Source organism: Montipora foliosa, chromosome 5, assembly GCF_036669935.1.
Source record: "Montipora foliosa isolate CH-2021 chromosome 5, ASM3666993v2, whole genome shotgun sequence".
NCBI lineage: Eukaryota > Metazoa > Cnidaria > Anthozoa > Scleractinia > Acroporidae > Montipora > Montipora foliosa.
In genome coordinates, this window is record NC_090873.1 from 39302215 (window position 1) to 39314714 (window position 12500).

Here is a 12500-nt window from a genome sequence, read left to right on the forward strand (position 1 = left end):
GCTACCATAGTAACAGGACCGTATATTTTGGCTTTAGTTGCTCATATCTGAAAAACGAACTTGTTGACCCCATAGTTAATCGAGGGACTGGTTATGAAACCTTAAAACCTTCAAAAGCAAGATCAATGTTGCCAACAATAATAAAGATCTGTTAAAAAATTTAAAAATGAATAATGTTTCTCAATCGATGTTGAACTGACGGTGACCCTGCACAATCTTTTGTTTTGCTTCGCACGGGTTTGCAAATTAGTTACGTATAATTTAATCAAAGGATTTGATTGGTTATGTTCTCGAAAAAAGGTGTGTTTTGAAACAACGGAACTTGTCGAGTGTCATAACCACCTCCATGCATTAACTACGGTGACTCCAATTTTTTATTGCGCAAAAGTAATCAGTAGGCCAAGATGAAACTCTCTGCAAAGTTGAAAAAAGTTCTGAGGAGCGGATTCATATCTATCATAATATTTCAGTAATTTAAGGTGGCTCTGAATCCGCTTCATAGAATTTTTTTAATAATAATAATAATAATAATAATAATAATAATAATAATAATAATAATGAGAACAGTTCCAAAGGATTTAAAGAAGAGACTAGAGAATTTTGGTATAGAGACCAAGATAGACGAGCTTCAGAAAAGTGTTATTCTGAACACGGCAAGGATTCTTAGGAAGGTCCTAGAAGTTTGAGGAGACTTGTTGTCACCAAGCTTCCTGGAGTACGGAAGTTCCATTGGAAACTGATCCAATGTGCGAAAACAAGATAATAATAATAATAATACTAATGAAAATAATAATAATAATAATAATAATAATAATTTATTAGTTATATTGCGCCTATTCTATACAATATTCAAAAGCGCATCACAATAGTGTATAACTTAATAACTAAACTTACACCTGTATTATAAATCTTGCAAGTCTTTCAATAAAGCTTACAAACTATTTACATTAAAAATATAACATAGAATAATAACAACTGTAGAAAGAACTTCTAAAAGACTAAGGAATAAAAGAAAATTACTAAGATAACTGAAATGATTCCTTGTATAAAATGTTTTAATTATAGTCTTAAAAGATTCTAAGTTCCTTGCTTCCCGTGCAGACCTAGGTAACTTGTTCCATAAAAGGGAGCAGCTATCTGAAATGTTCTGTCACCCATTGTTTTCTTTGTTTTCGCAATTGGTCTTTTAAGCAAGGGTCATTGTCATGACGTCTTAAGCTATAGCACAAAGGCTGTTGAATGCTAATTAGGTCTGAAAGGTACTTAGGCGCATGACCGTGCAAAATTTTATAAATTATCAAAAGTATCTTATAATGTATTCTGGCGCTCATTGGTAACCAATGTAATTCTGCAAGCAGAGGTGTTATGTGACAGAACTTGGGCGCGCGATAAATAAGTCTTGCACTTGCATTCATAACACGTTGCAGTTTCCGAGTTTGATATTGCGGGATTCTATATAAAAGGGTATTACAATAGTCCAATCTACTACTAATAAAAGCATGTACTAGTTTTTCAGTTGATTCTCTGGACAGATATTTTCTAATATGACGTCTGTTGTGAATTGTTCTTTAGTAAATTACTTATTTTATTATCTGATCAACTTATAAGTAAATTTCTTTTCTTGTAATTATTATTTTTTGTTGTATGGCGAAATAAGTAACTCATTACACATAACTAATGACTCGAGATAGTCCGAGAATTCATGAAAGAAAACACTCGTATTCACGGGATGATCCGCAGAGTATGTTGGTCTATACACGATGACAACTCGAAAAGACGAACAGTTCCGAGCTCCACAAGCCATTCCGACACTTCAAACGAAGACGGCTCGGCTGAAAACACATTGTTTACATCAAGACCGTTCCGATATAACAGCGCAGTCCCGCCACCCCTACGAATACCTGGAATAGAGTGAGCTCACTTAAAATCGCAGAATCAAGATCATTGAGCCAGGACTCGCATATCGTAAACAACTCAGCTATTAGATCACATACTAGGTCCACAAAAGCCGATGATTTCTTCCTTAATGATCTTGCATTCAAACTACATAACTGAAAGGCCCTGTTGTCCAGGTTACCAAAGATGGCATTACGCTCAACACTTATAAGTGTGTCACGTGGTGGCTTCCTGCACGGATGAGCGCGGCTCTCAATTCGCGATGAAACAATGGAGGTTATGTGAGCATTACCTGTGGGGCCCGGATTAAGTTTAACTACCAAATCACCAACGTCCAATACAATATGAAAAGCCGCCACTGAATAGCCCATTTCCGAGTTCTTGCCTGGCTCCTCTTCAAAGCGAGGCCAAGTGCGAAGTTTTTGTTATGAAAATTACTAGTTATTCTTATGTAAAGTAAAACTAATTACCATCACAAAACCTTCGCACTTAGACTCGCTTTGAAGAGGAGGTAGGCATGAACTCGGAAATGGCCTATTAGCATAGAAGGCACATGGTCTCCTTTGTCGCCTCAGTTTAATGTTAAGTGGTCCATTAAACGAAGATGAGTTGGCGCAAAAAATGGCGAAAATGTTTGCATGCCAAGGCCGTGAACACAATATCTCTGTAACAACGCCCCCGTTATGAATAAAATCCAAGTTTTCACTGAATTGACCGAATGCAAAAATGGCCGCCAACAAATTATTCTTTTCTCTTTGTGTTAATTAGCCTAACTAGCCTCGTTTTACATCCCAAATTCTTTCAATTTTACGCGTGTGAACGAGGCTAGTTAGGCCAATTAACACAAAGACAAAAGAATAATTTGTTGGCGGCCATTTTTGCGTTCGGCCAATAGCCAGGTTGAAGATGTTGGAGGCCCGAAATCTCTTGAAAATTGCCATATCTCATACCCAAATACATTTCCATCACTTGATGATGCCTTTAGACATCCGCTCAAAGCGTTCTTTGAGCAAATAAGAGCCCCAGTTAGGAATAAAATGACTGAAATCACGGAGCTCATTTGTGAATGCAGAAAGTTTCATTCTGGCATGCTGATTACATTTCAGAAATAAAAAATGGGGGTCACCGAGTTCATTTTTGAGATATGAGTAGCTGTTGCCACGGTAACTTTTTACGTCACAAAAATGACCGAATCTTTTTCAGCAATAATTGGTGTTTGATATGGTGCCATAACATTGGTGTTAAATGATAAAGTCTTGTAGAAGTATAAATTCTTCTAATAAGAACGTTTTTTTCAAGTGTTGAAACTGGTTTGAGCCACCTTAAGTGTAAAGTATGCCAATGAATAGCAAAGAAGGAATACAAGTTATCACTTGCTTGTGATATGAGAACAACAGGTCAAATATTTTTCTTCTCTTTCGTCATAAAAAAATTGTATACTGTTAATATTATAATTGAGACCTATAGCAAAGCGACTAAACATACCTTCCAGTTTCACTGCGCAACAGACACGAGAGAAATATACGATTAGGTTTACTTTAGACGATTAGGCCGCACACCGTCTTAACATTACAAACATGAATATTGGAGAAAAGCCACATCTATTGGGCGCACATAAATTGACTAAACACATTTCACACACAATACAGCAAGGAAAGTATATCCAATACACAAAGTAGCGGCATTGGCGGATATGAAAACCAAAAACCCTGTGGGAAAAAAATGGAAACATATCCTACCCGAACCAAATTCAGTGCCTCAAATACTTCGGACGTCATGGCGGCCATTATTATTATTATTATTATTATTATTATTATTATTATTACTATTATACAAAACGCGAGCGACATTTTGATTCATCTGTTTTCTGCACCAACATGGCCGTCTAATCACGTGAGTGCAAACTAAGAATTGTGTAACAGATAAATGATGACGCTTAACTATACGTCCAAAATCTCCAAAATCGTGGTTAATAGGTGTCGGCCTCGAATGACTAATCACGTGCTATACCTAGCTTAGATATACTTCTGTCACTACCTATAATCCTTCACTTACACCTTCTGCAACGCAGGCCCTCTCGCTCTTGTGACGCAGAAAAATTCAATTTCAGGCTTATTCGTTACCACTCAATCGCTAGAAATTCCGGCATTAAACAAGAAAGGTAAACACATCCGTAAAAAAGACTCTACTGAAGACTATCAGGCTGTCGTTTGTTATCCATTAAGTGCAATCACAAATAACAAGACAAATGGAGGCAGTGAATTGTCTTTCACTGCTGGTTAAATAAGTTCTCGCTGAAGCCTTCTTTGGAGGAAAACGTTGAACAAAGTTCACTTTATCCAGCATTAACAAAATGTTTCAAAAATGTTGGTTTTGGCCTGCGCCGATGCCATTAATTTTGTCCTCAATATAACTAGTTTTTGTGGAGAAAAAACCTTTTAACTGTGTTCTACCTCAAAACCAATTACGCTGAAGAACAACAAAAGCAAAAAGGTAATCGCACTTTCGTTATCATCTGCATGACGTTATTCAGTGCAAGAAGTACTTTTAATTTAATATTCCATCTTGTACTGACATGATGTAATCATTGAATATAAACTAAATGTCCACCGGCTCAAACTTTTATGTCTGGGTATATCAACAACTTTGTAACCCACCTTAACAAGTCCATTTTCTTTGTAATCTGTCCATGTTTTATTGTCTGTAGATAACTGTAAGGTGTACTTCTTTACCCAGTCACTATAAACGTCTCTCCCTTGAGTGGACACAGCACAGATTACATGAAGCGAGTGTAGGTCAATCTGCAGATACTTGTTATTACCCTGGTACCCAGTGCACCATGATCCTCTTGCGTCATTCAATCTACCAAAACTGGCTGGAGACCAGGAGTAGGCGCTGGAGGCCGTTATCCTTTCATCTGGTATTAAACCGTTTTCCATTCCAAGATCCCAATCAATACAGTCTCCTACGTTTAAATAAACAACTGCAGTTTAGGTTACAGTTGAAAACTCCCTAGCGGAAAACAAGGCTCGTTTTATCTTTGTTCTTTTCCCAAATAAACTAATATTTAGAACCTTTTTTTTTTACTAATGCAGTAGATAAAGGGTAACAAACACTTAATGAGCTAAGCCGATTATTATTATTATTATTATTATTATTATTATTATTATTATTATTATTATTATTATACAATGCTGATGCTATCTCAATTTTGATTGGCTAAAAGCACCCCGCTAATTCTAGATGGCGCTGTGTCATCGCGTCACATCTACAGACACTGGCATTTATGCATGTAGGTATGACGCGTTTTTGCAGACAATGGTTTTCGTCACCTGACAAGCTAGCCGGCGGTTTGAGCAAGATTGTGCGAGGTGAGAGGTGAGGAAGTGGCTATTAATCCGCACCAGTTATCTCCTGTTATTAGCCTTTCTCAAGAAGAATTTATTGTACAGAACTCTCATTCAGAGATAACGAAAAATTTTAATTTCTTTAACTGTAATGTCAACATTCATTAAACGCAAATGAAGTTTTGTTTACATCTCGATCTCGGGAACATTTTTCATAAGACCGTACAACTTAACTTTAGAATTTTGTTCAAAAGTTTCAGTTCGATTCAGTTTTTCCTGAAACGTTTTCAGATGTTTTAGGCTTAAATCCTTTCTGTAAACCTTTTGAATTCCGCTTTACATGTAATTCACTGCTGTCATTAATAAAGATGTTTACACTGAAACGTGTCATTGCGTGGCTTACTTTGTTGTTGTTCTGTGAACAGTGTCTCAACGCTTCTACATTTATAATTGTGTAATAAAACAATTATTGGATTCGGTTTTCGCATGATAGCGAAATTATCAAGGCCTCGGTTTGTGCTATCCGCCTCAGCCTTCGGCTTCGGCAGATAACACAAACCTCGGCCTTGATAATTCTCGCTATCATGCTCAACCTCATCCAATAATTGCTTATTATTATTATTATTATTATTATTATTATTATTATTATTATTATTATTATTATTATTATTATTATTATTATTATTATTATTATTATTATTATTATTATCATCTTTAGTCTGGAATACCATGCAATACCAGTAAAAAATATTCGGCAGTCGGGTTCTTTTGACACCTATCATTTTTATTGTGCTTTCTGCTTCCTATGTGGGCAGGCCTAGGGAATATTTTCTGACATGCCAATACAGTTTCTGCACTAATTGTCCCGGCATTTGGCAGTTGATAAAGATACCAAGGGGGGGCGAGGTAAAATTCATTAACAACTAATTTTTTAATTTGCTGATTAAACCCCAAAATAATGAGAAGCTAATTTTAATAGCGAATACTATAACGTCGATAATGCTATCTTCATTCCATTTCAGGCATGAAATGTATGGCAATTAAGTATTTTTTAAATATGTTCTTCTACCTCTGTAGTCTGCTTTCGCTAATATAGTCAATGATTTCCAGTATACTAGAAGAGTTAGTGAAACTCAAAACTCGTACTCGTAGTCGCGATTTCGGAGTTTTATCAGCAAATAAAAAAAATAGTTGTTAATGAAGTTTCCCCCAAACTTAATGCATCTCCCCCCCCCCCCTTTCCCCCCCCCCCCCCTCCCTGGTATCATTTTATATGAACCATTTGGAATTGATTTACTTGCGAAGCTGGGTGTCATTAATTTAAGCACATATAGAATTATTCATTGGTCCAAGCGAGAATGGACTGGGACTAGTTCCCGAAAAAGGAAAAAAAAATTAACGAGTAATTTACTTCGGAATTCGGAATGAGACGTTCAGTCAGTTTTACTATTGAACGCCCCACTCTTCCTTTTGCCGATGTTCTTGCTTGACTTAAATCTTAACTGACAGGTAGCGTGACGAAATTAAATAAATCCATACTTTCTTCCTGTATACGAAGTGTGCAATCCTTCATTTAAAAAAATATTCTTGACCCTAAATGCATACTTTCATTTTTTTTTTCTTATACTTGATTGTAAGAAGACCTGTTTCAATCAATATTATTTAACTAAACAATTATTTGATTGACATAATTCTCAAGCATTTTGAATTGTTCACTGGGTTTTATCCTGTTTCGCGCACCGAAAATTGTTTCTTGCTTTCCCAAGACCTCACAGAAGAAAAATGTTCCATATAGCTCCTCTTTTGGTCTTTTGTCTAAGGAGCGTTCTTCCGACAGAGGGGCAACCATAATGAATCTACCGACGCATTGCAACAAAAATACAATTGAAAATCAACACGTGACAGAAAGACTACATGATGCCCGATTCGACTGCACAATACCAACACGTGGCACAGTACTTAAATTAATACTTACCTTCTATTTGCTTTAATAAGAAGATACTGCCAATCGTGAACTGGGCAACGTTCTTAACTGGTTAAATGCTAACAAGTAATATGACTTTTGTCTTTAAGTGAGCTCTAATTGTTCGATTATTTTGTAAGCACTAGTAACCTTGAATTCATTTAGTAGTTTGTGGCTTTTGCATATTCCTAACTAATTTGCAACTTGTATGTTTGTATGTCTTCATCTGGATAGTACCAATAAATAACATCTGAATCATTTTGTACAATCCAAGTAATACAAATACCTTAAGTGAAACTCCATATTTCTTGCGAGGGTCGCCGGAGTCATTTGCTATAGCGCTGGATTTTTTGCCACACATCATCAACCGAAAAAAAAGGTATTTGTTACGCGCAGCATGGCAATTAAGTCAAGTTTCTTGCTTTATTTTTTTCATATTTCCTATAATTATCGCTATCATGGAAGTATGAGAGATCAGGAATGAAAATATCCAGGGCATTAGAAGGCTTCTTTTGTTTATGGTAAGGGTTTCTTTTTATCATCATCTTCATCATCATCATTATTATTATTATCATTATTATTACTATTATTATTATTATTATTATTATTATTATTATTATTATTATTTTCTTTTAATTCAACTCGTTGACACCTTAGAGTTAATAACAAACATAACAACCTCTTTAATTTAGTAACTAACCGAGCGCGAGGGCTGTGATGGGCAATATTGGGCCAAGGTCGTGGCAGTACGGACCCAGCGCATCGAGGTCTGTACAAAAACGACCGAAGGCCAATATTCCCCAGTAAAATCCCCAGAAAGTGAGGTTAGTATGTTGTATATTATATGGCATTGTTTCTTTGAGAAAAGGTGGTCAAGGTCGGACGCAAGGAAGCTTTCAATTTTCTCATTTTTCATACTATTAGCTTCCACACAGCGGAGAAGAGTGTTCATTTCAGTATAGCCGTCTTCTTGTTTTTGTTTGCACTTTTCTGTTGGCTGATAAAATCGTCTATGGCCTCCTGGCTTTCGATGATGCCTGTTTCAGTTTCTGCATCAAAAGTTTCCAGATATTCAGAATAATAAAATGTTCGTCTGAAGTCTTCATCCATCTTTGAAATCGGCAAAAAAATCAATCTTTAGCTTTTTCTGGTAGTTTTGCTGTGAAGAATGACAATATTTGCATTTTTTTCGCAGTTTTGGTTTTAAATAAAATTGCTTCAAATTATGAATTGCCGGATTTGCTTCAAAACAAAAATACACCACTTGGACCGTTTCCACGGAAACGGTCCGTTCTGCAAAATCCCTACTGAGAAAGATCCAATCATAGCGATGGGATTTTCCCAAGACTGGCTTTGGCATACAATAGACATGAGATTCATTTTTAAGAGCGCATTTGTCTGCAAAATTCGTCACTGAAAATATTGTTTAATTTCGACCATCTGCAAAAATTTACCCTTTTTGTGAATTTGAGAGGTCATTTCTTTTAAAACTTGATTTGTTTCCGCACATCATCAACTGAAAAGAGACCAAATTTGACGAGCTAGTTTCTTGCGACCACGGAAGTAGGGGAGATTAAAAAGGAAAAGAAATCTGCTTTCAGTTTACAACATTCTGAGCAATGAGGACCTTTGTTGTGGCTAGGTTTTCTGCTTTTCTTTTTTTAAATTCAGCCCATTTATTTCGCAGTAAATATTTAATATTAAACAGTTTATGAACTTCATTTTCAAGAACACATTTGTATGAGTTCTGCAGTCATTGACACTTAACAGGTTGTTTAATTTTGACCATCTACAAAGATTAACGCGTTTGATTAATTTTAACCAATCCCAAATTGTCGTGGGTGTGTATATAAAAAGATCCCAGATAACTTGCAAATGCGGTAAAAAATGAAAAAGTAGCACAGAAGAGGATGACCGAGTTTGTTAAATGTAAAAACATTTTGACGGTCTCTGACATAAGATCAATAAACGAAAATTATCATGACGTTATGATGCGCGTTTGTTCCCTTATAGATCATAAATAAGAACCAGTCAACCTGAATGCATAATTTCAGCACATTGGACAAATACAAACTGACACCACTGACAGTCTAATTTGCAAAATAGCGAGTATTTCGCAATTTTCCAAATGCACCAAAAACACTAAGGAGCTACATTTCAATCCTCGATGGAAAACATCTCTTTAACTACGCAAGAAAAAGATTCAATAAAGATTGGCAGTGGGTCCTTTGAATGGGAAAAGCAGCATTGTGGGAATGGTTTGTGTTGTACTATGGAACCAAAACAGGTGCAGTGAAATGGACGTTCTAACCATCGCACTCCCATCCACACACTAAGAGGGCCATCTTTGATAGTGCCTTGGTCTGGACTTGAAAAATATAAAACTTCAACGTAACATAACATGCCCCTCGGCCTTTTTAATCAAGGCTTTTCAACTCAAGTCAAAAATTAGACTGGAGTCCTAAAAGACATACTTTAGGCGCATTCGAATTTAAACAGCATGCAATAAGACTGCAGAAGATTTAAAACGCACAAATAAGGAATTCGTCTTCACAATAACAAAAGAAAATCAATTCTGGAATAATGCTTGTTTTTATCATGACTCAAGCATTTACGTTTTAGAAGTCCGGAATAGTTTGTTAACATGCTGTCCGTTCTTCTCTCATATCAGGACTCAGCAGATCTTGTAAATTAATTGTGAGTTCAAGTTCCTGCTGTAAACGTGTTTTTATATGACCGTGGCAACGATCTATTGTAATACTTATACATCAAAGATCCAACATGAAGAGCATTAAGACCACAAAAATTGTCAAGAACGTTTAAAAGGTAAAAGAGTGGTTTGCTAGAAGCTTGGAAACCAGTCTTCACTGAGTTTGTCCTAACAGCACGCTTTTGAACAAGATACATGCTATTTAGGTTAGATATGTGTGTAGAGAACCATGTAATACAACAAGAGAAATGGAGATAAATTAGCGCATAATGCAAAGCCAAGAGTGATTCATACCCCATTCACATCAACAAGACATGTTTAATTAAACTGGGTTTTACAAAATGAAAATCAGTGACAGAAACGACTGGCTTTTACATGAGATTCAGGTGGGTTTCAACACGTGCTTTGATCTGTGCTAAATTTGCAGTCGACAAAATTCAGTATACATGATTTAAAAAGAAAACAATTTGAAACCGTGTTTAACTAAAAATGTTCAAAACATGGTTAAGGTTTGGTCTGAACGGGCCATTAGGCTGTAAGTAGTGCCTGACTTTGCTGAATCACCCGATTCATCGTTCACAATTTCGCGATACATCCGACACTTTCATGTGTTGTCCGCCCGTAAATGTAAAGTGAACAATACTCCCAGATGTCTAATTCCGACGAATTCTCTTCTTTAGAAATAAAGTTTACGTGACACCTGTTTGCACCCTTGTCCCTTTACGATACCTTTGGATCACCCCTGATTAAAACACTAGACAGAAGAGTCGAAACGTTAGCTCTTTGAATCATTTGTAACTTTTGGAGCTACAATCGAGAGTAGCATCAAACTATGTCTGAAGGTTAACAAGAGTCTTCCAATTAATGACCTGATCAACAACAACAACAACAACACCTAGGAATTTTGTACTTTCAACTTGTTCAACAACATTGCCATCCATCACAAAAGAAATATAGTGAGCCAAATCTATAGGCCTAGGTCTGAAAACTATGAGTTTGGTTTTCTTCATATTAAGAGTGTATGGGAATTTTGCCGACTTCGAACCATTATAATTCCTTTAAGAGGGTCTGAATGAGAGGGGTTTGGGGGGGGGGGGGGATTATTCTACGTGTCGGTTGTAGGTTAAAATGTTATTACTTTGTCGGTTGTCGGTTAAAATTTTCGACCTTTGTCGGTTGTCGGTAAATCCCAGTTAATTTTTTTGTCGCTAGTTGGTAATTTTTCCCTCGTTTTGTCGGTAGTCAGTAATATTTTCTAGCCTTTGTCGCTAGTTGGTTAATCTCATTCACACCCTCCTTTAAGGTCTGACGATTGTGGATAGCGAGAATACTTCTCAAAAAGCTCTTCTCTTGAGATTATTTCCGTGAAGTATGGCTTTCAGAATCAAGCTATAATAACCGTAAAACGAAATTTGCAAATTTCATATAAACCCTTGTAAGCAAAATGCAAAATTATGCAAATTCCCGCTAAATTTGAAGCGACATGAGGAGCTTTCTAATTTCAGACGTTCTGCTTTGGGTGCATTGATCTAATTTTCTGTAGAGTGAATAATATTAATAAGATGACTAAATATTATTTTAGAATTTTTGAAATCTGCCTTTTTGCAGCGGAGTTACAGAGGCTTGAATTCGGCCAAAATCCCATACATTCACTGTAATTTAAAGGCCCGTGCAAACGCTCGCAACAACACGCACCATTGTTGGTCCCAACAATGTTGCGTCTTGTTGCGCGATGTTAGCCGATCTGTGCAAACGCTCACAACAAATCACAACATGTTGGGTCTTAAGATGAGAATCGCATGTATTTGTATGGATACGTGGCATGTAGTGCGCGTGCGCCGGCGCAACATTGTTGGATGTGCTGTGCAAACGAACGCAACATTGTTGGACCACGCTTAGATGACCCCGAAACAATAGAAATGTTGGCACTTGAGGGCTCTGAAGTTTGACCAGTTTCAAACTTCATCCAACATCTTCCAACACGTCGCAACAACACGCAACAACACACAACATGGTGTGCAAACGCTCGCAACATGTTGGGCCCAACAATGTTGCGTCTTGTTGGCCAACAATGTTGCGAGTGTTTGCATGGGCCTTAAGCTGCATTTGGCCACCAACCAAGGTGGCGTCAGAAACCGTGAAAAGGTCTATAAATAAAGAACAATGATAACGTTATCATGTGCGACAGTTCTCCTATAGATAATAAACTAGACCCTCCGTGAGGGTACACTGGGTTGCCTGTGGTACGTGCAGCGTTAAAGGCAATTTTTTTCAAGTTGGGGGGTCATTAAGACCATTTATTATATGGCTTGTGTTTGTAGCCGATATAACGCGCGCTCTGATTGGCTAATTGTGACTGAATTGTAGGGCGTAACAGCACACTTGGTAAAAGACGGCTCGACGGGAGACAGATTGTTGTCGAAGTCCATTACTAGTCGCTTTTAAGCTTGTTCAGTATCCAATTGACTTGCCATTATTGAGCTTCATAAGGGTATATTTTGTTCAAAGATCCACTAAAACGCCATTCGCGTTACATGACTTTCGACGCCATTGCTGGTTAAGTTAATCGTTCTACTGTGTCCAC

At 36.9% G+C, this 12500-nt stretch overlaps 2 protein-coding genes across 2 annotated transcripts in view; both read right to left on the minus strand.

Annotated features, from left to right (window-relative positions):
* Positions 1–12500, minus strand: part of LOC138004092 (uncharacterized) — an 888878-nt gene that overhangs the window by 776499 nt on the left and 99879 nt on the right. The window lies entirely within an intron of this gene.
* The window catches only part of LOC138004539 (lactadherin-like), a 35915-nt gene that overhangs the window by 13547 nt on the left and 9868 nt on the right, over positions 1–12500 (minus strand). Inside the window, exon 2 of the mRNA XM_068851082.1 lies at positions 4554–4861. Within this exon, the coding sequence (XP_068707183.1) occupies positions 4554–4861 (308 nt within the window). The remainder of the gene's footprint in view (positions 1–4553; positions 4862–12500) is intronic.